Source organism: Coptis chinensis, chromosome 2 (assembly GCF_015680905.1).
Source record: "Coptis chinensis isolate HL-2020 chromosome 2, ASM1568090v1, whole genome shotgun sequence".
In the NCBI taxonomy this organism is placed as follows: Eukaryota; Viridiplantae; Streptophyta; class Magnoliopsida; order Ranunculales; family Ranunculaceae; genus Coptis; species Coptis chinensis.
In genome coordinates this window covers 99,764,725-99,792,185 of record NC_141457.1, presented here as the reverse complement: position 1 = coordinate 99,792,185, position 27,461 = coordinate 99,764,725, and the positions used below count along the sequence as shown (strand labels likewise).

General features: G+C 37.4%; 2 protein-coding genes, 1 non-coding gene and 1 pseudogene across 8 annotated transcripts; 2 read left to right on the top strand and 2 right to left on the bottom strand.

Moving 5' to 3' along the window:
- Nucleotides 1-524: 524 nt before the first annotated feature.
- On the bottom strand, nt 525-609 carry TRNAY-GUA (transfer RNA tyrosine (anticodon GUA)). Its single transcript is given in 2 exon segments — nt 525-560; nt 573-609. It is a non-coding gene; the product is annotated as a tRNA-Tyr (tRNA).
- A 465-nt stretch (nt 610-1,074) lies between these two features.
- LOC147519574 (protein WEAK CHLOROPLAST MOVEMENT UNDER BLUE LIGHT 1-like) lies at nt 1,075-5,621 on the bottom strand. Of its 3 annotated transcripts, none has more exons than XM_086591160.1 (3): nt 5,437-5,621; nt 3,633-4,306; nt 1,075-3,243 (listed from the first exon to the last, which is right to left on the bottom strand). In XM_086591160.1, exons 2-3 carry the CDS (start codon nt 3,969-3,971, stop codon nt 1,375-1,377), a joined length of 2,208 nt encoding a protein of 735 aa, XP_086447286.1. In that variant the 5' UTR covers nt 3,972-4,306; nt 5,437-5,621; the 3' UTR covers nt 1,075-1,374. The 3 variants fall into 3 exon arrangements, with proteins under 3 accessions (XP_086447286.1, XP_086447285.1, XP_086447284.1); XM_086591159.1 differs by having other exon boundaries at nt 5,411-5,603; XM_086591158.1 differs by lacking the exon at nt 5,437-5,621 and adding an exon at nt 5,238-5,395.
- A 13,289-nt stretch (nt 5,622-18,910) lies between these two features.
- LOC147519573 (G-type lectin S-receptor-like serine/threonine-protein kinase At5g35370 pseudogene) lies at nt 18,911-22,035 on the top strand (annotated as a pseudogene). The gene has a single exon (XR_015212278.1). The product of XR_015212278.1 is annotated as a G-type lectin S-receptor-like serine/threonine-protein kinase At5g35370 pseudogene (transcript).
- Nucleotides 22,036-22,318: 283 nt separating this feature from the next.
- On the top strand, nt 22,319-25,107 carry LOC147519572 (initiation factor 4A-like protein). Of its 3 annotated transcripts, none has more exons than XM_086591156.1 (7): nt 22,319-22,526; nt 22,608-22,656; nt 22,723-22,857; nt 23,253-23,486; nt 24,511-24,550; nt 24,629-24,726; nt 24,796-25,107. In XM_086591156.1, the coding sequence occupies exons 1-7, from the start codon at nt 22,474-22,476 to the stop codon at nt 24,811-24,813; spliced, it is 627 nt and encodes a 208-aa protein (XP_086447282.1). In that variant the 5' UTR covers nt 22,319-22,473; the 3' UTR covers nt 24,814-25,107. The 3 variants fall into 3 exon arrangements, 2 of the variants coding, with proteins under 2 accessions (XP_086447282.1, XP_086447281.1); XM_086591155.1 differs by having other exon boundaries at nt 22,404-22,526; nt 24,511-24,563; nt 24,612-24,726; XR_015212277.1 differs by having other exon boundaries at nt 22,406-22,526; nt 24,511-24,563.
- Nucleotides 25,108-27,461: the final 2,354 nt, after the last annotated feature.

Below are 27,461 nucleotides of genomic sequence, written 5' to 3'. Positions count from 1 at the left end.
AACGGTTTGTTGTGTTTACCTTGGAGCTGATAACAATATATAAACAAGTGCGTAACCCAGTTACTCCGGAAACCATAATACTGCCCAAGCCCCGTTGCTTAGAAAAGTCATGGACAAGCCTTATGATAGGATTTGGTGTAGATACGCAGCTAACAGGTAAATATAAAGTTGTTTCCTGGACTTTACCAATTTTATCTCATGAAGTTGAGGTTCTTACTTTGGGTACTGATTCATGGCGAAGGATAAGAGTTGAAAAAACAAATTTTGTCCCTTATACTGGACCTCCTGCCTATGCAAATGGAGCTCTGCATTGGCACTTTAAGGAGTATGTAGATGGAAACCGATAGCAGTCCACCTCGCTCATGAAAAATCTCGATTGTTTATGGTTCCTCACTTCCTCATATAGATCTTTCACAGGGTCATCATTATTGGCTATGTCAATTACGAGGGCATCTGTGCTTCGTGGATACAATAATTAATAACAACATGCTCATGAACTTTTGGGAAAACAATAGATGTGCAATTCCGGCTTGCCGGATTCGAACCAGCGACCTAAGGATACCAGCATACAACTACAGTCCTCCGCTCTACCAACTGAGCTAAAGCCGGTCAATTTGAAAGGTTACGTTTACGCAGAATTTAGTTCAATATGTTCAAGTATTCTAAGATTCTGCACAAACAAAGGGAGTATCAAAGAAATAGTACGCGATTTTTTAAATGAAAATAAATTGGAATACAATTTTGTATATTTAAACTTGTCAAATGTGGTTTTTCAAGTTGGAATCTTAATCTGATAATAAATATTGCGTGCTACAAATTCACTTTTCCAATTTATGAATTTACTGAATACATAAACCTGTTGAAAGAAATTAAAATCCAATAAAACGGCCCTATTGAACGACCAAGGAAAGTTTGGGTACCCATTAAGTTTTCAGACCAAGGACGAGCTGCTACTGGCGTTGTTTTGCAGCCGTTAGTCTTTCCAGTAAAGCTCAACACCACGGTTGAAAGTGTTGCACCACACTTGGGACATTCAAAATGGCATAATGCCATGATCTAATGAGCTACATTTCATTTAGACAAGAAGCAGCCATCTTATTGGAGCGCTTTCCTCAATTTCCTAAACGATAAAATACTTCCAGAGGCGTACGCAGGACCTCGGATTTTCATCACTTCACTAGAGAATATTGTACATTTTCACCCAAACTCGAAAAAAAAACTTGGTCTGATTCCAAGTACTATACACCTTTTTGACAAATTTGAAATTTCTAATATACAGTTGATCGGGAGAATGATAGAGGTACAATGCACAACTCCAGCAAGGTTTATCTCCATTGAATCTGCGCAATAATATGCATGCATACTCAAGAAAAGTTACACTGCTTTTGGTGCCTGAACTTTCCTTCTGGCCAGAAACATGACAATCCGTGGAAAAAATGATCTCTTCTTCTTTTTCTTTTTCAACAAACACCTATCTGACACAGATTCCAGGCGCATAAACTCATCTGGACTAGTCTGGACAGGAGCAGTAACACTTCGTTCGATACGTTTTGGCTTGTTGCTCTCATCCATGCTACTAGAACCTCTATGGAGGTTCAAGGCCCCATGACCAACATCACTTGCTCTCCGTCGTTGTTTGTTGTCAGTCCTCCACTTCCTCAACTCCTGCTCAATTGCTAGCTTGCCTTCCTTGGCCTTCTCATCCTTCTCCATTGCAATTCTCCTCTCTTCCAACTTTGCAGCCTTCTCCAGTTCCATTTCTTTTAATCTCTGTAGAGTTCTTAACTCAGATTCCTTGGCCTCTTCTATCTGAGAGATGGCAGCTGCCACTTTTAGGTTTGCTTGCTCCTCCACGTTGTGAGCCGTTTTGCTCAGTGTGTAGTACTCCTCTAGAGAGAGTGTCACTCCGTTTGGTGCATTTTCATTACTACCACTTCCAGCCAGTTCACTTTTTTCTAAGGCCATGACTGCTGCCAAAGCTAACCTTTCTGATGCTAGGGAAGCTTCTATCTCCTTTTGAGTTGCATGTAATCTTTTATCCATGGTAAATGCACCTACCTTCAATAGCTCTCCCTCTTCCTTTGCCTTTAACATCGCTTCATGGGCCAATAAAGCCGATGACTTGATTTGTTCAGTGTCCTGAGCTGCATGCTGTAGTTGATTTGGCGCCTCCACCATCTTCTCTCTCCCTTCTTTCTCTCCTTTCCCCCCTTTCTCCATCTGAATTAGTGCTATTTCTGACAACACATTGTTAGGATCGGCTTCAAGAGATGCAACTGTTACTGACGCTATACTTCCTTCTCTGTGTTTCAGGGTGGATATTGCGGATTTTTCTCTTTCAAGTTCTGAGTTAAGTGATGTGAGTGCAACCTTCAAACATATTACTTTTGCTGTTACATCCTCAATGTTAGATCTCACTTCTTCAAGCTCTTTTCTGACAGAAGTAATTTCTCCATGTGAAACCAACTGGTTTCTATCCACTGGTGGTTCTTGGTTAGCTCTGAAGTTCCCTTCTTCTTCTTGATATGATTTGCCTTCTTTGTATTCTTCTAACTCAGCTTTTAGATTGAGTACCAGAGTTGTTGCAGTATCTAATTTGGACTTCATCTCTACTTCTGGCAATGTGTGCTGGTTCAGCTTTTCTAGCTCTTCTTCGGCCTGCTTTAGTTGTTTCTCCCAATTGGAAGAATCCTGCTCCTTCGCCATTTCTGCTTTGATCCTTTTCTCCTCTGCTTCCAAATGTGCAGCATGTGCAGATTCTAAGGATCCCTTAACCGCAATTAGCTCAAGAGTTAGCTCCTCCACTGTCTTCTCTACTTCTATGGATGCGGAAACAGCTTCCTCTGCTCTCTTCAAAGCCATCTCTTTCTCCAAATCCAAAGAAGAATACTCGACCCGCAATTTTTCCAACTCATCTTTCACAGATTTCAGTTCTGCCACTGCAGCAGCATGTCTATCTTGGGCCACTTCGAACTGTGCATTGGTCGCAGCACTTGCTTCATCACCTATCCCTTGGTGCATCTCCTTTACCCTTAGATTAGCAAGTTCTGAGTCCTGTTTTGCTTGTTGTTCTTCCCTTTGTGCTCTCTCGAGGTTCAGCTTCAGCTCTTCTTTGACTCTCTTTATGCTGTCTAACTCATCCAGTGCCTTGGCCTTGGCATCAAGGGTTGCCTCTGCCTGTTTTTTATACTTTAAAAGCTCCTCTTCAGACTTCTCAAGTTCAAGTTCCATGAGCTTGCGCTTCTGCACTCATCCAGATAGTTGAATTCAGAAATCAAATAAATAACAAGTCATCGCTGAGGAAAAAATAGATACTTAATTAAGCCGTGGTCACTAAGGGACATTAAATCAGTCTAAGTTCCTCATTTATCACATAAAGATTGTCTAATTCTTGAAACCAATGCTGCGAAAAATGTACAGAAGTTGTAACACCAAGTTAGTACAAAAATTATATATAGCAGTAAATGAACAGCAACTGATTGGAGGAATGTAGAGAACCGTAACGAGGTCCTCAGTTTTGAAATCAAAGAAAACAGCCCTTAGCTTTTCTTTTAAGTCTATAATATATATCAGTTTAACTTTAAAGTTAACAATGTTAATATATTAAGACATTTCTTGGGATATATATTTACCTCCTCAGCCTGGATTTTATGGGCTTTCCAATCAATTATTCCACCAAACTTTGTGACAGCCTCCTTAACAGACTCAATAGGCGCTGTTGTATCAACCATTTCCTTTGGATCGACTTTCTTTACATATCCATAAGAATAACTGCGTCTATGTGCATTATTAGGTATAGTTGTAACCCATACTTTGCTCATAGTAGGCTCCTTGGATTGCTCAGTATCGTGGATGCTCTCTTCATCAGTTCTTACTCCATTGGCTGTATTAGAAGGCATTGTACCGTTGACCGTAGTATGAAAGGTGGTAACAGGATCACTATCTTCACCATTCAAGGAACTGTCCATCATCCGCGGTGGCGATGATACCAATGAACGAGCTGATGGGATATCATTCGCTTCGAAATATCCTGTCGTGAGTCCCTCAACTTTGGACCCCAACTCCCCCGTAGTTTGATAGGAAATGCACGCTTTGAGGGAAGGTTCACCTGGTACTTAAGAGTGTTCTACCACTTTTCGCTTAACCTCTAATTGTTCTCAATAATTAAGGACTTGAAGGATAAAAATACAACATAAGAAGCACATTGAGAAGTAGAAGGTGGAGAGAATCAACGATTAACATTCCCTTCCGCGCTCATCTTGCCATCTCTACCTCAAGTAGATGCTAAGAAGCTCCAAGTTGGTGCCTGGGATCATTTAAGAAAAATGTCATATACATCATTTGGTTACCACAGCTGCAAGGAATATTGGGCCTTCAAAATTTTCAGATGCTAGAAGTAAGAGAGAAAGCTATGTTTCACAAAGGCAATGACATGAAGAAGAAAATCAGCACAAAAGTACAAAACACAACATTTACATACACCCAAGGTTGCAGTAATGCTGAAGGAGCAAGCCTACACTTAGAAGTAAAATTTTAGCAATTTTAAAAGGGACAGGATAGCTCAATGTAGCCATGTAGGTAACATCAAAACAGTAAATAGCATAAAACTATGATTAAAATTGCATTAGCTAATAGTTCAATTTCAACATACGAATGATAAGTCCTTCATGAACAATCAAAATTGTCAGACACTAACTCAATTCCAACAGTTAGTTTCCTCTATCAAGTTACACCAAATCTTTTTCTAAATGTCGCTCAATATGGAATTCCGTAGTTAATTAATTATATGTTGAAAAACCAGTCATGCACCATAAAAGAAAATTCTGAATCAATCATTGCAAAAAAATTAAAAAGTTGTTTACTTCCTTGCATTTTGTCATTAATATCACCCGAAAAAACAAAACATATTATTACTTGCTCAGCCCATACTTCAATTATTAGAGAAAATGCACAGCAACCAACATATATCACCTATGAATCCAAATTCTTATATATATTCTCCTTAATGAGTTATATATATATATATATTGGCAATTAAATCTTTTGTACATGCATGGATAACAATCCATACAACCCTCGAGCTTAGAACATTAACTACTTGGCATACAGGGAATATTAGAAATGTGATTATGTACATAGCAACATGCAGAAACCAATGCTAAAAACAAAAACAACAAGATAAATAAGTAGTTCAGATGGGAAAAAAAATGAAGGAAAGTTAAATAATAAGAACTTACAAGGAAGAAGTTTGAACATGAAAAAGAAGAGAAGTCCAAGGGGTCATAAGATTGTCTTTTAATAACTCAACAAAAATAGATTTACTAAAAAAACAAAAATATATATGTTCATAAAAATAGAGAATGTGAGAAAGCAAAATAAGAGAGGGGGGCCGGGTGGGGGGACACCGTACACGTGTAGGGAAGACAGGAGGTGTACCCGTCTTTCATCACAGCCTATATTTTGTGTGTGTTAGGCTTTTGTGACGAGGTCGGAGTTGGAGTGACTAGATTAGCTCTGAAATCAGTGGATGGCATTTGCCTATCTCGTCAACCCCATCTGTGTCTCTTATTTCAGTAAGAGGCTGGATCTTCTCCGCCCGGGTGGAAAAGGTTGATTTTTACACCTTACAAAATAATTTGGACATGTGTCCATTTATATAACACCAGAATAAATGAAACTAACAGAGTGAGATAAAACAAAAAAGAAATCACTACAAATTAGTTTCCGTGCGTCTTTTCCACAATCGTTTGTTAAGTCTCTAAGTTTTATGAAATTTGCTCAAGTAACCTTTCAATTTCTAATTTCTGATGAGATCATTTCTTTTCAATATTAATTGATCTAGTTAGCCATTTTTGTCTTAGATTCATTTTTAAGCATTATAATGTGGGCAAGTCATATTTATCCAAAATACCATCGCATCATAAGTTACATCAGTATAACTACTTAATAATTCAAGAACACAAGAGTTAGAGTGAAAACACTATATATGTTTACAAGTTCACTAAATTTAAGTAAATATGTGTAGGTTTTCTCATTTAAATGCAAATCAAGTCTTTCTACTTAAATGAAAGATAAAGCAAACACCTTTAATTTTTTGGTTAATAATAAAATGGTTTATTTTTGTTGAAATATATGAGAGTAGGACTGTAGGAGAAGAAGGCGAGATTGTGGACATTTTGTTTTCTAGATTTCACGCATAGAATATTTCCTATTTTTTGCATTTGTTTTGATTTTCTTTTTTGAGCAATAGTTAACACCGTAAGTTAGGTGGTTACATATGTGGACACATGTCTAAATTATTTTGTAAGGTGTAAAAGTCAATCTTTTCCACCCGGGTGGAGAAGATCCGGCCTCTTTCAGTAATATCAAGTTTTTAGGCTCTACAAGACTACAAGTGTACAAGTAAGCATCTCTACATTTTTTTGCTTCTTTTTGTTTGGTCAAAGGCTAAAAGTGCACCACACTTTCAAGGATACTTGCCAAGTGAGATGGGCGTGGGCAGGGCCGGCTCTGAGTTTCTTGGGGCCCAAGGCGAGCACAAAATATAGGGCCTATTCAATTACAAAACCTTTAATTTGGTTTTTGGTGTAAACTTGTAATATCATCAGCATTCAACAAGCACCTTGGCTTCAGTGGGTTAGAACTTTGCATTTTTTTCATTCCAACGTATGCATTCCTCTTCATTTTTAAGAATTGAATGAGCGATGATTTAGTTTTTGGGCTTGGACCATGTAGATTGTTGGGCTTATAATCTAATACATGAATAGATGATTCAATTATTGGGCTTGGACCATGTAAGTATTGGCTTAGGTATGTAACATACAAGTGTTTATTGTTTATCTAGGGGCCTTTTTCTTGACCTAATCAGGGGCCTAATTCCCCAGCGGTCGCCTTGGTTTGGCCCCAGAGTGGGTGGGTGGAGGTGCCAAGCGTATGCACTATTGGCCGGTCGCAGCACCAGGGTTCATGGCTCCATCTACTGTTGCGAACTAAATTGGGGTTGCAATAAAAAATAATAATTGAAAAAAAAAACGCTCATTTTCTGTGTTTGATGAAAAAAACAAACTGTCTGAAGAAAATAATGTTTCTGCGACATTTTCTCAGTAACTGCATGTTAGGTTATGGAAACTTCGAGTTTTGCTCCGGTGTCCGACCATGTTTTCGATCTTCAGCATGTTTTCATTCTGAGAAGAGGGCGTGCCCACGCTTCTCTACAGTCAGACCCAAGGGGTGCACACGCTCATGTTACTAGAAGTTGGAAACGAAGAAGGCGTGCACGCGTGTAACGCCCGTATTTAAAATACATATTTATTAATTAATTATTTATTTATTTATTTATTTAAAAATCGGCTGGATTGGATTTGAGACATGTGGGCCTAGTTTTTGGGCCCGAGTCTGTGTTGGGCTTGGGTTTCGGACCCAAGTATATAAACACATTGTTCTGGAAAATAGGGTTCAGAGAAAAATAATATATTAAAAATGGAGGCAGAGCTTGAAGTTTGTTTGCTCGAGCGTTGGAGCGCGACGACGCAGATTAGGAGAGATTCGTCGAGCTGTTACGTAAGGTGAGTAAATTAGTTTTCTATTTCACGGGTAACTTTACTGTTAAAAGTTTATGTTTATGTTTTCGGTTTATTATTATGTTATTATCGTTAAATCTGCGTGGTTGTTAAAAATATGGGTTAAACCGCCGAGATTGAAATCGATGGTTAAACCGTTAGGGCAGGCCGATTGGTCTTTGTCGAGAAGTTTGACTTTTGGTGGAGTGGTGTTGGGATTATAGGAGTTTGAAACTGTTGGAACAGTTCAGAAACTCGTTGGAGCTTTGTCAATGGAGGCGCCAACCCCATGAAACGCACTGCTCTTTGATGGGTTGGTTTGTTTTTGTGGGTTCGGTTGTGGGGTTAGTGGGATTACCATTGGTGGTGGTTGGAGGTCGTCATGGGCGCTGTTGGAGCTTGGAGAAAGCTTGAGGTGCGTTAATGGCGTTACTGCCATTATTGCCATACTGGGGTGGGGACGATTTTGTTGGTAGTTTGAACTGTGTGGGTTGTGTTTTTGGATGTTGTGTTGGTGGTCGTTTGAAGGGGCTGTTTGAGTGTGTGGGGGCTGTCGGTGGGGAGCTTGGAGAAGCCATTAATGGCAGTCCGAAATTTGTAGATCTACTTTTGAAGAAAGGATTTGTTTAATTAATTGAATCTTTCGTTTTGTTAATGTTGTTTGGGTTGTTATGGGGGTTAAAAATCGATTGGTGGAATTGGGTGGTCGTGTAGAAGGTGGGGTGGTCGGTTTGGTGCTGGTGGTGGAGGAGAGAAACTTGAGGAAGATGAACAGTAACAATTTCGGTTTGGGCTTTGGGCCTAACCCTTTTGGTTTTGTGTGGGCCGAAATTTAAATGTTTGGTTTGGGCCAAATTCTTTTATTTTGTCTTGGGCCGATTTCTTTTAGTTGTTGGGCCCGATTTTATTTGGTTTAGGTTAAGTTTTCTTGGGCCAGTTTCTGTGAGTTTGTTTCGGGCGAACTTCGGTTGTGTTTTAGGCGGATTCGGTCCTAAAGTTTTGGGCGGTTTAATATTTTTTTGGGGCCCCATAGGACTTAAAATAGATCTAATTGGGTCTTTAAATGTTTAAACTTTCGGGTTCTAAGGTTTGGGCTTGGCCAGTTGGGTCCGGACTATGACCTTGGTCATGAGCCCATGAGCCATGCACCTTTGACCTTAGCCATGAACCATGGCTATGACCCTGAACCTGTCGAACACGGAAACGACAGTTTGACTTTGACAATGATGAATTGACTTTGACCAGGACCTGTTGACTTTGACCAGGACAGTTTGACTTTGACCAGGACATATTGACTTTGACTTTGACCATGATGTGTTGACCTTTGACCGTTGACTTTGACTGTTGACCGTTGACTGGGAATGTTGACTTTTCCAGTTTTTCACATGTTTGTTTATATGGACAAATATAGTAATAGAATATTGTCGATATGGTATAACTTGGTTGGTCATTATCTAATTTAGATTTGACGTGAGTAGTGTGTAAAGCATATATATATTGGGCTTTGATTGTGGGATGGGCTTATTTATTTGTCTTCTTTTATGTGTATATTATATGGACACATATAGTAATAAAATGCTTGTGGAAGCTTGTATAATTTGGTGATCATTATCTAAGAAAGATTTGACCTTGATGTTGTGTATTTTTACACGTGGCGATATTGAGATGTTAGGAGACATTATATTCCTAATCGCTATAAAATGTATGTGATCGTTGAAGCATTATGACATGATATCATATGTTGGGATATATATATTAATGCAATATCTTGGAGAAATGTATATACACTCCATTATTTTATATGTGAGATGCTAATAGAGTATTTGTGAATATTTGCCCACGGGGAGTGTGGTGTAGTCAATAATATATTGGCACATGAAAGTATGAAAATGGTTATGAGATATATTGAGACATTTCTAAATATTGTGGCTTAGTGCAATAATGTATTTGACATGCACGTGATATAGTGAAAACGTTTATGAGTCATAAATGTATGACACCTGAATAAATTACGAATCTGAAAATCCTAGAACCTGACTACCACAACTCATGTGATCTGCCCTGTGTTGGCGTATTTGATATATAAGATGTTGTATATATATGAGATGTTGATTGACCCATGTGTTGGGCAATTGTATCCGAATAGTGGCTTGATATATAAGATGTTGTATATATATGAGATGTTGATTGACCCATGTATTGGGCAATCGTAGCCGAATAGTGGCTTGATATATAAGATGTTGATATATAAGATGTTGTATATATATGAGATGTTGATTGACCCATGTGTTGGGCAATCGTAGCCGAATAATGGCTTGATTATTCCGTTCGCAAAATAGAACGAGATGCTCAATATTTTATGCCGAATAGTAGCATTACTTACATAATTGCTTCCGTGTGAGGATTTACCTGGTGTGCGGCATCCCGCTCAGGGTGGTTATGCACGGAGTGGTTCATTATGTAAGGGGATGCATGTGGATGTACATGTTCGGCGTTGGGTAGCGATTGTGGTAGCCAGGGAAACTAGGTAAGACATAGATATGACGTGATTTTAGGGACACACAAAGAAAGTCTAAATTAATATAATTATGGTAATATGTTGGTAAATGATATATCTTTTGATAGATGATATAATATGCTTGGTTGGTTTTTGTTTAGTTAGAACCTAAAGCGCCTCGATGGAGGAACTACACCTTATTTATTTATTATATAGGTTGTTGTGTGGTTAGTGGGAAGTTAAAAGCCTCGATGGAGGAACTACCTGCCTAGATTATTGTACTTAAGGATCTTGTATTAGTTGTTGAAAGTTATGGCGCCTCGGTGGAGGAACTAACTGCCGTATGGATTATGTATATATTTGTATAAGTATATGTTGTTTTAGAGCTACTCACACCAAAGCATTTTATAATCTTGACCGATTTGCATGTTTGCTTATCGGGTGTGTTCATTCAATGAACATAGTTGATAAGTTTTGACAGTTTAGTGTTGAAGAAGAATGGTTCTTTGCTTGTGGTTTTAAGTTAAGCGTTCATCTCGAGGATTTGTTTTGTTTTCCCTTGAGGTGATATAGAATTTCAGTCTAGACAATGTTTTTGTATTTCATTTGTAAATTTTATTAAAGAGTTATTGAAAGGAGAGTTGTAACCTAATCTTATTTGTGAATCTTTGTCATGAAGAAGACTTTTGTTTAAGTTAAAATTTTTATTGGTTTTTATTATCCGCATATTTAAACTGTTTATGGGTTTTTGGGAGTTGAGAGTGCGTCACACCTCGGAGATCGAAGAGTCGGGAACAAATAATGTTTTTTCAATTGCCGAAATTGAGGTGTGACAACGCTTTCCTTTGCCCCAAGCCCCACCTTTTCCTTTCGAATTTTGACAGTTTGTCGATATTTCGGTCCAAAACCTATTTTTCTCACATTTTTCTATGTGTACCTATATAAAAAAAATAGATTAGGGTTTTGAGACAACTTTGAGAAATTTATTTCATGGGAATTGTGGGAGTTCTATTGAGTTAGGGTTTGAGTGAGGGCTCTTGTTCTTGATTCTAATTACCTCTTGTAAACTCTCTAATTTTTACTATAAAGAAAACTCGGCTTTTGTGTGGTCGTAAGTAGCATTTACCGAACCATCTTAAATATTTGTGTCTCTTTGTATTTACTTCCATATTTATTGTTTGCTATGAATTGTGATGATAAATTAGTTGTTTTGCTTTATTAAGTTTGTTATGATACCTACCGAAGTCTTAGGTGGGTGACTTTCTTGGTGTGATCTCCAAGTTGAAGTCATTTGGGATTGAAAGTAACTAGGTTGAGGTGTGACTTCCTAGTGAAATCTCCCAACAAATGGTATCGGAGCGCCAGGTTGAATCATAGATACAAGGTGTTTGAGGAAAGACTACACCTTTAGCATTGAAAGCTAGGTGTTTGTAGAAATTCTTTCGAGAGTTCTCCACCATTGTTTTGGTTGATTGGAAGTCATGACGACCGATAAAGAAAGCTACAAGATATAAAATTTTGATGGTACAAACTTCGGCTATTGGAATATGCAAATTGAGGACATACTCTATCAAAAGGGTTTGTATGAACCTTTGATGGGAGAGAAGCCAACGAGTTACAAGCAAAGTGAATGGGATTTGCTAGATAGAAAAGCATTGGCGACAATTCGATTGAGTCTCTCAAAGTCGGTGGCCTTCAATATTAAAAATGAGAAGACGGTGGCATCTCTCATGAAGGCACTCACGTGCATGTATGAGCAACCTTCGACCGCGAACAAGGTCTATTTGATTACCAAGCTCTTCTCCATGAGAATGTCGGAGAATGATTCCTTCAAAGACCACTTAAATGAATTCAACCAAATAAAAGACCAATTAGAGTCAGTTGAGATTACATTTAGTGATGAAGTGAGAGCGTTGACAATAATATGACAAATGCCTCAAAGTTGGAAGGCTACAGTTGCGGCTATTAGTGGCTCGGCAGGAATGAATAAGTTAAAATTCGACGATGTAGTTACTATGATACTAGCGGAGGAAATTCGAAGGAGTTCGGATGGAGCCTCGACATCGGGTTCGGCTTTGAGTACCGAGAGCGAAGGAATGCATGTGCACAAGGGCAGGGCCGTCCCTGAGTTTTCAATGGCCCTGTGCAAACAGCGAAATGTGGCCCTCTTCCAATACTCTTCCATCAACACAAAGGATCATCGAAATATTTCCCTTCTCGCATTTTTGGCTGCAAAATCATCAATGAAGCTTTCAAAGTTAATTTTCTTTAAAAATTCATTTTCAATAGATATTAACGCTAGCCCATTTAGTCTTTCTTGTGACATAGTCGATCTAAGATATGATTTCAATAATTTTAATTTTGAAAAACTTCTTTCTGCAGACGTTTGAACAAATCAACAAAATTCTATAAGCTATGCATGCATTAGGAAAACAATCGTGTCGTTTCAAGAAATCAAGTATATCAATAGCTTTATTTTTATCTTTTGGTAACACCTCTTTTAAGACTCTTAGTTCTCCATATAAGTCTTTCCCATCAAGATCAGAAGAGTTTTCATGTTTTAGAATAGTTTCAAGACGATCACAACATGCTTCCAACTGATTATCATCTAGTGAATTTAACTTCTTCTCGATCTAAACAAAACCAAAAATATCCTCATATGCTTTTAGTTGCTCAAACCTTTTATCTAATGAACTAATAGCTTGATCTACAATAAAATAGAAATATTGATTTCTAAATGAGTCTTCCGCTGATTGCATTGACTCCTCATTGGCATTCTCATCAAAATGTCTCTTTCATTTAATTTGACGTTTCACTTGAAACACAGGATCAATTTCCATTTCAGTAGCAATATCTTTAGCAGTTATCATGGCTTGTGTGAGACCAGTTTCTCTATACTTTTTAAAATATGTAATCAACCATTTTATTTTATCAATAGCCATATCTATTTGCATATCTTCAGATTGTAAGGTTTTGCTAATTGTATTAACGGTAGACAATATCTCATACCAAATAATCATGCCTAACAAGAACTCAAAATTTCCAATTCCATGTCTAGCTAAAGAATCAGCTTCACTCTTTATTTTAGAATCATTATCGCCAGCTAGTGAAGTAAAGCCTCTCTTATTTCAGGAGCTTGATATCTAATTGCTTTAACACTATCAACACGACTTTCCCAACGGGTAGCCGATGCTGACTTAAGAGTAAACTCTTTCAGATTCTCTTCCAAAATCTGCCACCGCTTTGTAGATTGTGAAAACAATGTATAAATTCGTTGTACAACCCCAAAAAAATCTTTTGCTTTACCACAACAATTAGCCATATCACAAAGTGTTAAATTAAGACTATGACAACCACAAGGAGTATAAAATGCTCTAGGGTTAATATCTAGTAGTTTTTTTTGTACACCTTGGTGTTTCCCTTTCATATTAGACCCATTATCATATCCTTGACCTCGTACATCATCAATATTAAGATTAAGAATTTTAAGCACATTTTGCAATTCTAGAAAAAGTCCCTGCCGAGATGTATCATTCACTACCATAAATTCTACAAAGTACTCATCTACTCTTCTTTTGACAAGTCAAACATCCACACATCTCAATATCAAAGTCATTTGTTCTTGGTGACTAAAATCTGGAGTGCAATCAAGTATCACGAAAAATATTTTGCTTTCTTTAACTTTTGAATAATTGCATTTTTAATTTCAAAAGCTAACATACTTATCAATTCATTTTGTATTTTATGACCAAGATAATGATAATGAATTTCATTATTATCTATCGTCGAACATGTTCTTGCATTATTAGATCCCATTCGAATCATTTCAATTATGCCTAAAAATTTCCATTGTTTTTTTTTCATATAATTTCTCATTTGTTCCTCGTAATGCCAAGTTATATTTACCAGATATTTCACACCGGATATTATTCTACGTAATACTGCCTTCCAATGTTCTTTCTCTTTGTTAATTTGGTGTTGAACATATTTATCAATAGTTTCTTCTTTTTCCAATCTCTTACATAAATCATTCCAAGTGATCATGTTAATGATGTGGTCTGTACTTGTTTCATGTTGATGAAGCCTAGTACTAAGATGCCCCCAATCATTATACCCTTCATTTACCAACAAACCTTTTTGAAAACCTTTTTTAAAGAACTTGCAACAAAAACAAAACACTTTATCCATTGCCTTGTAATATACTAACCATTTTCTATCCTCTAAATCCATTCGTAAATGTCGAAATTATAAAATGTTGAAGAGAAACGCCTATAACAACTATCTTTAGGTCCTTTTCCGACTAATAGGTCCCTTTATAGGACCCCTTTTTTACTAATAAATCTCTAGATAATGTGTCAAGATTGTCCCAAGTTCTTGGGTCATAAATGTCTAAGAGAATGGATTGACTTGGTTGTTCGTTGCCAAAATTACTTGACTTGGTCATTTTCAAGATGGCCCATAACACCAAAGATCCTCATTGTTATCATTTTCAATAGGGTCAGGATCACTAACATTTTCGTTTCCATTGTTATCTAGATCATCAACATTTTCATTTTCATCTGAATTTGTTCCTAAACCTTGTGGTTCTTTAAAAATAAATTTATCAAGGGCTCCTTTCTGAGATTGAGTTAGTTCTAAAAGTCTTTGTCTCTTTTTACGTTTTTCATGTCCAGATTGACACTTTCTAGGAAGCATTTTAAAAAAAAAATAAATTAACAAGAAATTGAGTTAGAACAATATAACCTGATATGTTTAATGCTTAAATGGAGATGAAAGATTGAAAGATAGTGGTATGGCCTTGAAGCCCTTGATGAAGTCACTGACTCACTGCACACTTCACAATTCACATGACAATTTGTAATGCCTGCAATTAAAATATATATACAACACTAAATTAGACTAGATTACTTTGGAATTAAATTGAGTTATTAAAATAATATTTAAGAAAGGGAAAATTGATTTTAATCTCTAACTTACTTGAAGAAGAATCAAAAGTTAGGTGAATAATCAAAGTGAAAACTAATACAAATCCACAATTGTAAAGAAAGAATTTTGAAAATGAGAGGATGCTAGATGATCAGAAGGTGAAATGGTGAATGAGGGGTTTTATTATTTTATTTTTTTTACTCTTTCTTTTGTATTTGAGTAATTGACTAATTTAGGCAAATAATTAATAAGGTATCTAGTCGTTGAGGGAGAGATATCTAGTCGTTGAGAAGAGACATGTTTTTCTTTTTTTGGATAATGATCATTTATTACATATCTTATTTCCTATTTTTACGAAAATAATTAATGAAGAAAGAGAATATGATGGGATATTTCCGTTGTTTATTGTGATTTGTGAAATTTCCAATTTTTTGGGCTTTTGATTGGTTTGGGCTTGTGATTTGCCAAATAGGCTCTCTACAAATACTATTTTTTGGGGCCTTGTATATTGGGGGCCTGTCGCCTTTACATTGCACACTTGCTTTCGTAGGGCCCTGCACAAGGGTCATGGTAGACCGAGAAATAGAAGGGGGAGAATGAACTCTCATGCCCCTAGAGATAAGCCTAGAGATGATAGTATCATTATATATGTTACAATTGTGGTTTGCCTAGCTACTATAGTAACCGATGCCAAACACCAAGGAATGACAACTACAAGAAGAATCAAGAAGTTAAAGTAATTGAAGTGAAAGATGATGCTTTGATATGTTCGATGGAGAACAATAAGGAGTCTTGGGTTTTAAATTCCGGCGTATCATTCCATGTGACCTCAAATCGAGAGTTCTTTGAGAACTACACCAAAGGTGATCTTGGAAAGGTCTTTCTTGGTGATGACCAATCTTGTGCCATTGTTGGCAAAGGTGATGTACATATCATGTTGAAAGATATATAGGACATGGTTATTGAGGAATGTTCGACACGTTCTGGATTTGAGAAAGAATTTGATTTTTGTGGGGCAATTGGCAAGTGAAGGATTTGTTACAATCTTCACGAGGGATACTTGGAAAGTCTCTAAGGGTTCTCTAATAGTCGCTAAAGGCGACAAGAATGGTACTCTCTACATGACCGCACACGAGTGTGGGTCAAATGTTGTGGCAAATGGCAAAGAGGATCCGAATGTTTGGCATCGCAGACTTGGTCACATGAGTGGGAAAGGAATGCAAATCCTTCACTCCACTGGTAAACTCCCGTTAGAGTCGACAGACTTTGACTTCTGCGAGAATTGCATGTTTAAAAAGCAGAGAAGGGTGAGTTTTCAGGAGATAGGTTGAACTCTGAAAGCTAAGAAGCTTGAGTTGATTCATACAGATGTCTGGGGGCCAGCTAATGTCTTTTCACTTGGCGGAAAATTATATTTTATGACTTTCATTGATGACTATACTAGAAAGGTGTGGGTCTATTTCTTGAGACACAAGTCCAAGGTATTTAAAGTATTCAAGACGTGGAAGACCATGGTTGAGAATGAGACATGTTTCAAGGTGAAGAAGCTGAGATCCGATAATTGTGGAGAGTATGTTGATCCAGGTTTTGAGAAGTATTGTGCTAACAGTGGTATCAAGATGGAAAAGACTTTGCGAGGGACATCTCAGGAGAATGGGGTCGCAAAGCTGATGATTAGAACAGTGACAGATAGGGCTAAGTGTATGCGTACACTAGTAGGTTTGCCTGAGCAATTCTGGGTAGAGAGTGTTAGCACAACAGCTTACCTGATCAACTGAGGACCGTCAGTACCTTTAGATTTTAGGATTCCATAGGAAGTGTGGAGCAGGAAGGATGTGAACTTTTCCCATTTGAGAGTGTTTGGGTGTGAGTCATATGTGCACACTAGTGACCAAGCTAGGAGTAAGCTTGATGTCAAGTGTACCTTCATTGGATATGGCGATGATGATATTGGTTATCTTTTTTGGGATGACCAAAACTGGAAAATTATTCGAAGGAGAGATGCCTTGTTCAATGAGACGGTTTTGTACAGGGACAGAAAAGAAGCACAGCCCGTGGAGCCAGTTACAGATAGTGGCACTAAGTATGTTGAGTTGGAAGGCTCTGATATGAGTCGTGGTGTTGTGAAAGTTCCATAGTCAGATGATGATAGTAGTGACTCGGGTGAAGAAACTACGCTACCAAGTCCATCTCCACTTCGTGCACTAAGGAGGTTATCCAGGCAAACTGTACCGAGCATGAAGTATCCTCCCTCCACCTATTTATTTACTGATGATGGTGAACCTCATTGCTATGATGTGGCATTGGAGGTTGGTGATGCTAGCAAGTGGGAGCTTATTATGTGTGATGAGACGAAGTCCCTTGTCTCTAGTATCACTTGGGAGTTGGCCAGAGTATCCAAGGACATGACTCTACATAGCAAATGGGTGTATCGAGTCAAGAAAGAACATGATGGTTCCAAGAAATATATGGCAATGATATTCTCCCCAAATACTTTTCAGTCAGTGTTTTGTATTGTTGTAGCAGAAGGTTTAAATCTTAAGCAATTAGATGTGAAAACTGCTCATCTCCATTGTGACCATATTGAGGAGATTTACACGCAACAACTGTTGGGTTTCCTACAGAAAGATAGAGAGAATATAGTGCGCAAGCTGAGAAAGAGCTTGCATAGTTTCCAACAAGCCCCTAGACGGTGGTATATGGTTTGCACGCACCCGGATATATCCCATGCAGTAGGAGTTGTTTGGAGGTTTATGACTAACCTTGGCAAACATCAATATTGGGAAGCGGTGAAATGGATATTGTGTTATTCATGGAGTACCACGGAGACATATCTATGTCATGGTAGGGGTGTTGTGAAGATGAAGTTGAAGTGTTCAACTTCGTCGGGTCTTCTTGCTTGAAGACCATGATGGATGAGTCGAGTGTTTTATTAGTAAATTGGATTTGGATTGAGTTGCTACAATTGAGATGTGATAGGCATATAGAATCTCGAAGGTTCCAAGTGGGAGATTGTTAGGTTATGGAACCGTCGAGCTTTGCTCTGGTGTCCGACCATGTTGTCGATCTTCAGCATATTTTCTTTTTGAGAAGAGGGTGCGCATCCGTACTTCTCTACAGCCAAACCCAAAGGGCGCACACTTACTATAAGTTGGAAACGAAGAAAACGCGTACGCGCTTTCATTTGCCTTGCCCAAGGTGTGCCCGCGCTCCACCTTTCTGAAATTTTGACAGTTTGTCGATATTTCAGTCCAAAGCCCATTTTTCTCACATTTTTCTATGTGTACCTATATAAAGGAAATAGATTAGAGTTTTGAGACAACTTTGAGAGATTCATTTCATGGGAATTGTGGGAGCTCTATTGAACTAGGGTTTGAGTGAAGCCTCTTGTTCTTGATTCTAGTTACCTCTTGTAAACTCTATAATCTTTACTATAAAGGAAACTCGGCTCTTGTGTGGACGTAGGTAACATTTAATAAACCACTTTAAATCTTTGTGTCTCTTTGTATTTACTTATATATTTATTGTTTGTTATGAATTGTGATGATAAATTAGTGGTTTTGCTTTGTTGAGTTTGTTGTGATAACTACCAAAGTCTTGGGTGGGTGACTTCCTTGGTGTGATCTCTATGTTGAAGTCATTTGGGATTGAAAATAACTAGATTGAGGTGTGACTTCACAGTGAAATCTCCTAACACTGCCTAGTCTTTTTTTGAGTAGTGAAGTTCACTCTATTGATAGTGTGTGGAATTGTAGCTTGTAATTATTGTTGCTTATTAGACATACTGCTTGACCCGGTTGCAGGAAGTCAGGAACAAGAGTTACATTCCAAGTGGTTTAGTGTGAATGTCAAGATTTTGGTCTTTTTCGAAGTTTCGTCCTACAAAACCACCTTCTATGTGGCCTTGATGGATTAGTGACAAATTACAGCCAAATCAAATTTTCCAAATTTGCGCTAATAGTCAACATAAATGCCGTGATAGTTCTGTATTGCTGAAAAGCATACCACTACAACAAAATGTCAATGGCAAGGTCAAGCATGTCACTCATACTCTTGCTGGATAATCAACTACTTGGTACAGAAAGTCAGCTGTTTTGACAAATCTATGAAAACCAAAGAAGTCAGACATTCACTTTAAAGATGATGAAGACATGAACATGAATGAATGGTTTTACTTGGGTCTTGGTCATCCAAAAATAAGAGCTGAGGAAGAAGAGAGAAGAGCAACTTTGAGGTAGCACTTATGGAGAGCTCATATAGTTCTCTTAGTTACTTTGTCTTTCTTATTTTATTCTCTTTGGTTTCTATTCAAGTAACTTGTGAATTGCCCACTTCTATTTTCCCAAATTTCACTGGAACAAACACCCAACATATCGACAATTCCGGTGCCTTCTTGATTTCAAGTAATGGTACTTATAGAGCAGCCATAACGAATCCAGCATCGCAGATGACATCATTTTATCTCTCAGTTATCCATGTTGCGTCTAACAGTATTATTTGGGTAGCTAATCGGGACTCGCCCATCACTCATACAAATGAAGTACGTTTAACAGTGAATGGCTTAAGTATTTTTGACAGCAACAGAGATTTGGTATGGTCGACACTGCCAAGTACTGCTGGAGTAGTCTCCAGAATGCAACTGATGGAGAATGGAAATCTTGTTCTGTTGGATAAGTACGATAATTTTGTTTGGCAGAGTTTTGATCATCCAGCAAATACCATTGCGGTAGGCCAAGTTTTGCCAGTTGGAATGAAGTTGATCAGTCCAATTTCTGATTCAAATTTTTCAGAAGGTGAATACCAACTTTTGGTAATTGAGAATGATGCTGTCTTGCAATGGAAGGGACAGAATTACTGGACATTATCATCATCATTATCAAGGGAGACCATGAACTACAGCGGTGGTAATTCTTACATGAGAATAAACAAGTCGGGTCTCTATATATCAAACGATAGTAGTAATCGAATGCCACCATCAGTAGGGTTCATTACATTGGATTATTCGGGGCAGCTCAAGTTTCTCAGCTTCTCTGGTATGGAGTCGCAGCGTTTTGATGTGGAACCCACTGGGAACTGCCTTCTCCCCTTCTCTTGTGGACATCTTGGGCTTTGTTCAGATATGGTAAATACCAATTCTCATGCATGTTCTTGCTCTGTTGGCCTTGATTACTCAAATAGTACAGACCCTTTAAGCGGTTGCTTGCTTCCCAATGGTTCAAAACCTCCGTTTTGTACTACCATCTCTAGTGTTTCTTATGTCAAACTAGATGCCAGCATTCAATATTTTGCAAATAATTTCAAACCACCATCAGTCTCAGGTATCAGTCAACATGTTTGCCAAGACCGTTGTTCAAGGGATTGCTCATGTATGGGTTTTTTCTATACTAATTCATCTAGCAAGTGCTACTTACTGAAAGAGCCGTTGGGTTCTCTAACACGCGGTAGAAACCAAAACGCCTTGGGCTACCTCAAGTTTGTTGACAATTCACTTCAACCGGCTGAACATGAGGTTGGGGGCAAACGGAAAAGGGTGTTGTTACCTACATTTGCTTGGTTTCTCCTATCCTCTCTAGCAATCCTTTTTGTGGCTGCTTTTTTTGGTCTTAGATATGGTTATAGAAGAAAGCTTGAACAAACTAAAATAGTCTCTCATACATCACACAAGACTGGCTCACTCTCTGCTTTGGCAACAGAGTCGTTATGTGTTTCAGCATACATTCCAGGATTACCTGTGAGATTTAGTTACAATGATATAGAAACGGCAACCAATAACTTCAACAACCAGATAGGTTCTGGGGGATTCGGGGTTGTTTACAAGGGTACCTCTCCCTTGGACAACAGTGAAGTAGCCGTAAAGAAGATCAGCAGTATAGCCATAGAGGGAAAGAAGGGGTTTTGTGCAGAAATTACAGCCATTGGTCTCATTCACCATGTCAATCTAGTGAAGCTTCGGGGTTTTTGCACAAGAGGACTAGATCATTTCCTGGTTTACGAGTTCATGAATCGTGGTTCACTCGATAACTTATTGTTTGGTACTGAAACAATATTGGATTGGTCTGAAAGAGTTGAAATAGCACTTGGCACGGCTCGTGGACTAGCATACTTACATGGAGACTGCGAAAACAAAATTTTGCACTTGGATGTAAAGCCAGCTAACATCCTTGTAGGTAATCCTTTTCAAGTCAAACTTGCGGACTTTGGACTATCGAAATTGCTAGGACCAGAGCAATCGAAACTCTTTACCACAATGAGAGGGACTCGCGGCTACTTGGCACCAGAATGGCTCACCAGCAACACAGGAATATCTGATAAGAGCGATGTGTATAGTTTCGGCATGGTTTTGCTTGAGATCATAAGGGGAAGTAGGAACTGCTTAGTCATCAAAGGAAAGAATATTGGCGAATCAACATGGACTTATTTCCCAAAGATGGCACTTGAAAAGTACAAGCATGGTCTGTTCACTGAACTAGCTGATCCAAGATTAGAGGGTAGAGTAAAGTATGAACAAGTTGAGATGCTAGTGAAAATAGCATTGTGTTGTTTGCATAATGATCCATGGTTAAGACCGAGCATGGTTAATGTGGTGAGAATGATAGAAGGAAAAATGGCGGTGGGAGTGCCTCAGGTTAACTCGTTAAAATTCCTAAACTGCTATGGTCGTCAGTCCATTGATCATAATATGACTGATTCGAGTGCTAAAGACGCCATGCCTCCCTTTTCTTACCTTTCCTCAGAGCAATTATCTGGTCCTAGATAAAAGTAATCACCACATTAATTAAAGAATGTTTATATGACAAGTTGAATGTGCACTAAGTCAGTATATCAACACCATTAAGATTATGATTTGTACCCTTATGTTTCACTTGTTGTTTTTAGCACTATAGTCGAGGTGTTTTTCTTAGTGGTTTGCCTCAATGAAGATTGTATATTTTGTGGAATGGATAGGGAATTAGGAATTAAGTAATGATCAACTATGAATGAAGATTGTATAATGGAGTTTTTATCTCGAGAAGATGAAATATATTAGTGCTTGGATCTCGATCTTCATCAAAATAGTACAAAATAGCAATGTGTATCAAAATATCATGAAATATATTCGTCGAAATAAAAAGAATCGGCACTATGTTTTCTAATGTTGACATATACTTGGCATGCCGGCATTTTAGGTTTATCAAATGAGCAGAGCGTTCCCATTTTTCGTCTCTCCTTTTCGTCCCTCTTTCTCTCCATGCCCTCTCAATCTCTCTTTTTCTACTCTCCCTCTCTGCTCACGCCCCCACTGCATAGCAGTATACTAGTAAGTTCGGCATATTTTATATCTACTGACTGGTGGGAATCTGAAGATTCGGCATTTATATCTGATATTTCGATATATATTCATTCCATTCCAAAATTTCTGAAAATTTATGCATTTCGAGTAAACTGAAATTTCAAAAAGTTAGAACCAACATGTATAAATTCAAGTGATCCTTTCTCTCGTTGAAAGCAGGAATGGCAATTGATACCGTGGTTGAAGCCCCATCTTCTTTCCCTGCCCAATTCAGGTACGGCTAAAAAAAAATGTTACATATTTTTCACATACTATTTTTTCTCTTTATTAACTGACCCCAATAATATGTTTTCAGTCAGTCTCGTCACTTCTACCTTGCAGTCGATAGACATCGCTTCAAATTGGTATTTCTTCTCACCCCCGCTCTTTCTCTCCACTTATATATATATAACTTATGTTAAATTCGGCAGGAGACTTTGTCAGATTTATTAGGAGTCGCGGGACGTCGAGCGGTCCCAATGGTTCTGTGCTGCAGTTCACGTGACGAACTTGACGCTGTTTGCTCGGCTATTTCTAACCTTCCATATATTTCCTTGGCTTCTCTGGTAATGATTATAGTCAGTGTTTGATTCTCCTTATCCGTTGAATAATGTGAGATTCTGTATTGCTGTTTCTTCAAAATTAAGTTTTTTCTTTCTAGATTTGAACTACTATATGATATAACAAAGAATATTCCCCAGTTTCAGTTTCTTACTATGAGACCTCTGGAGCTAACTTTTTTATGTTGATCTGACAAGTTTTCGTCCCCCTCCCCCTATTAGTTATTTACACATAATCTAAGTTACATTAGCATGGCCGACACGGATACAAAGTGTCTAACACGACGAAATATGAAAAATTGAGGTATATCACATACAATATGTGATTAATTTTTTAAAAATGGTGTGTCCATGTAACATAGCACCTAATATGCACTCCATTTTATTTTTCCATATCACAGTACAGTGATCAGGCTGAAGCTGAACGAGCAATGATATTGGAGAAATTCCGTCAAGCAACCATGGACTGGAACCAGAATGTTACTACTCATTCAGGGATTGATAGTGAAGCTGAAAATTATGACCAGAAATCATGTGTCATAGTTGTAACAGATACCTGCCTGCCTCTTCTTGCCTCTGGAGAGCCACCTATCTCAGCACGTGTTTTGATAAATTACGAATTACCAGCAAAGAAGGTTCTGTTTTTGTTCTTTTATCAAGATACAGTACATGAGTACAACTATATGTTTCTTCCTTCACTCAAGCGTGTTACAGGTTCCCTACCAACTCATACACCCCAACTTCCTGTTATTTTACAAGGAGTTAATGGAGAGAAGTAATGATAAAAGTGTCTTCTTTGGGCCTAAAACAGAGTAATTAGGGAAATTTTAGACATGAGAACAAGAATACAATTCTTCTGCCCCGTCAAACCATGGTTTATACAAGGCTGTGGCAAACAATTTGAGCTTGAATGGGTCAAGATCGTCATTAAGAGCCTTTAGAGCGTAATAATGCATACTTGTGTCGAGTATGCCTCAAATATTCATTTTGGAATTTTCTGTCAAGTTTGTTTATGAGGTCTATGACTCTTTGATGCCTAGAGGTGTAACTTATAGTAGGCTGAGGTGAACTTTTAAATCTCTGTTTAAGTGTACCCTGACCTCAACTTTTGCAGGCTTCATGAGTAGGTAAATGGTATTTAAAACATTGGTCATAAGATATTGTTCACTTCTTTATGACGACCACATGCTTGGGAGTTACAATATTTTGGCCCTTGTCTTATCAGGAAATATTTTGTTCTTAAAGATGTTTTTGTTGATACGTTCTTTTTGTGTATCTTATATATGCTATAAGATGTATTGCATTGTCTGTTACTCTGTCAATCTATTTGCGTGATCGATGAATGATGATCAGTGATGCCTATATGCTTATGCCCCACAAGTTATATTGTTGCAAGATCATCACCTAAGATGTGTGCTAAACTCCAAAATCTTGCAGATTTCTTAGACAGATATTATGGCACCTTACAGTGAGAAGAATCTCTACCATTAGTTGTTTAATTTCTGAGTTTATTTAGCATTTGCTGAGCCTTAATTTTGAAACTGCAGTTGCGTAGTTCCAATTAAATGTTCCTGTCACATAAAGTTATGTATATTAAATGACGACTAACGCTTAGCTTTGATCTTTTAGCTTCCTAAATCATTTTTTTATTGCTTGCAGGAAACCTATTTGAGGCGCATTTCAAGTTGTTTGGCAGCAGGTTCTTTTCCTGGGTAATAGCACACTAGGTATTCTCATGCTCTACTGTTGACACTTGACAGGTTTGTATTCCTTGCAGATGGTATTGTGATTAACATGGTTGTCGGGGGTGAAGTGATGACCTTGAGAAGCATCGAGGAAAGCAGCGGTCTTCTTATAGCTGAGATGCCAATACATGTATGTTCATGTCTTATTTGTACTTTTAAGCTGTGCAATATAATGAGATTGACATATATTGTGTTCCAGATATCTGAGATACTATAATAGTCTCTCACAAGTTGCAAAAAAAGAAGATACCAGTGGAACTGGATGCATGAGAAGCATACTTGGGTTTTGCCACATTCCTCAAGTAGTCCAGCCCTAGTACTATTATACATCAATGCTTTGAAGGATTATGCCTGATGACATGGTTGCGTTGAGTCTTGATGCATGCATACTTTTTCTGGACTTCGATGCCTGCAGTTTCGAGTGTAACATTCCTGACCTCTATTTAACCTAAGTGTTTATGTTTTACTCCTGTTGATAATTTTCTACTGTTATAATGTGAACATTACCTTACATCTATGTGTTATTTGTTTCTAAGTACACAGCGAATCACATTTATATAATCTAATTCACTAACTGACAACTACAAGTTGCATGAACTCATATTCATACACTGCTGAAACCACACTAGATATGATGAATTCCTTTGTAGCAACTTAGCTGATATATATACCCAGAATCTTGTAGAATTTAAAAGAGACTCGTAGGTTCCACTCTGCATACCTACAAAGAGCTCATTGGTCCTAGGTGTGAAGGGATGACACCCATCATATTTCCATGCTGTGCTGTTAATCAGAAAGAGTGGGACAAGTTATATATTTGAGTAAGCAAAAATCATTTGTATCCATCAGTCCGCGTCTACATGTCTTTCGTTTTCTCTCTTTTTTTTATAAAAAAATTGTCCACAAAAAAGAGGTTGTATTAATGAAAGTCTCCATGTTAAATCTCTGTGGTTTCTCATAGAAGTTCTTGGTTGGCCACAGAGAGGAGAAATTAACCTATTTATTCGATTGTGTTAAATCCAATTATATCCTGCAGTAGTTTCTCAAGTGGCTAAAAGCTGCTAAAATGAGGTGCCAAAAGGGTGCCACATATGATTTTTAGCTTGCTAGTCAAATTTGGCATGCCAAAACATCAAAAACCATTTCAATAGGCATTTTTTAAGATTTTGGGGGCGTCTGATACTGTTACTAAAGTAAACAGTAAACATGAGCAATATAAAGTGAACAGTGACAGACTTCTGCCATCTGCAGGATGGGTCCACGACCTACCTGTCCTTTAAATGAACTTTCATTATGGAAAGGTCTAAGAATTTTTTTACCGTACTTGATTTGGAGTTATGTTCTAGTTGTCGAAAGAGTTAAACTATTGTTTGGCAATTGACTAATTGAGATACGAAGGTAGGGTTTGGAGAGTAAATACCAACTATACCAACAATGCAGATTTTATTATGTGTATATTAGGTTATATTGTGAATATGAGGGGTACTAAGGACACAACAAACTCAAAATCGTTATAATATTTATAAGTTTTGGATTAGGCTAATTTTTTGTAGATATAATTTTCTAACTATTCTAAATATTGTCATAAATAATCAAAAAAATTAAAATTAAAATTAAAATTATTAAATGTAGTTAATAATTTACAAAATTTGGCTAATTGTAGACCGTTTATTTTCACCATTTTTTATACTATATTTGGCAAGTTTAAAAATTTTTGATTTTTTTAATTATTTATGATATTATTTGAAATAGTTAATAAATCATATCTACAAAAAATAAGTCAATGCAGATTTTAGTTTGTGTATATCAGTAACCAGCCATAGAAAAATTCAACAGTGCACATAGCTTAAAAGCTGTCTGTTAAACAGTTACATCTGAGTCTGTGGACAGTGGATCACAAGATATCTGTCAGTCTCTTGCATAGCATTAAATTAGAGACCAGATGGGTTAACACTGTCTGTAAGCTACTGTATATCTTTTGTCTTGAATCGTCGAGCACGTTTAAACCATTAGTTTGAACGATATTTTCGCAGCCACTCGCACATAATAGAATTTCGGACTTTATATCATTTTCAAATACACTGACATAAATGTTAGTGGTGTTTCTCGATTAAAGTTAGCAAGCACTAGCATTTTTCTAGATTCCAAGTAACTTGTCCTATTGTGCTTGTTATACCAAGATCAGATAAATCCTTCTTGACACCAGTGTATTGTTAGCTGGATTGCTTGTTAATTGTGAATTTCCGGTTAGAAGCATTTTCAGTTATTTCCTTTTTTGGCGATTCATGATAAATTGTGAATATGACATCACTATCTCCATCAAGCATACTTATGGAATGCATTTCAGCTAAGGTATTCACAATCATAAAGTGGGATAATTGTATGTGGGACTTCGAATGAGATGAGGCTTTAAATTTGAATGGAGGAATAGTATTAGTTTAGCTCGACCCCAGATAATTGGGATAAGTGTTGATAATGATAATGACAAGCAATTATTGATTATTTTTTATTAGGGTTTTTTTGAGCCAAATGAGTGACTCTCAAGGACAAATTGGATAAAAAAGTCACTCTCAACACCATTTTTTTATAAAATCACTCAGAAAGACCGGATAGATGAAATGTAAGTATACTCTTGACACAAAATAAAAAATGGCTCGGATAGATGAAAGGTAATGCGAAATAATAAACGGTTTGGTCCAACCGAAACGATCCGGTGTATATAATATAAATAGTGATTGTTCATATCTCAGTATAATATATGATTAGTAAAAATACATATTGGAGTATGAATAATCATTTGCCTATTTGGAGTATAAACAATCACTGTTCATACTTCAACATGAGCTATATGCATAATTACTGTTT

What these genes read in the sequence shown, in the direction of transcription:
- LOC147519572 (XM_086591155.1), top strand. Translation starts at nt 22,474, where the DNA reads ATGGCAATTGATACCGTGGTTGAAGCCCCATCTTCTTTCCCTGCCCAA. An exon ending in ATAGACATCGCTTCAAATTG is followed by an intron (nt 22,657 to 22,722) that starts GTATTTCTTCTC and finishes TAAATTCGGCAG; the next exon opens with GAGACTTTGTCAGATTTATT. An exon ending in ATATTTCCTTGGCTTCTCTG is followed by an intron (nt 22,858 to 23,252) that starts GTAATGATTATA and finishes TCCATATCACAG; the next exon opens with TACAGTGATCAGGCTGAAGC.
- LOC147519574 (XM_086591160.1), bottom strand. Translation starts at nt 3,971, where the DNA reads ATGATGGACAGTTCCTTGAATGGTGAAGATAGTGATCCTGTTACCACC. An exon ending in ATAAAATCCAGGCTGAGGAG is followed by an intron (nt 3,244 to 3,632) that starts GTAAATATATAT and finishes GGATGAGTGCAG; the next exon opens with AAGCGCAAGCTCATGGAACT.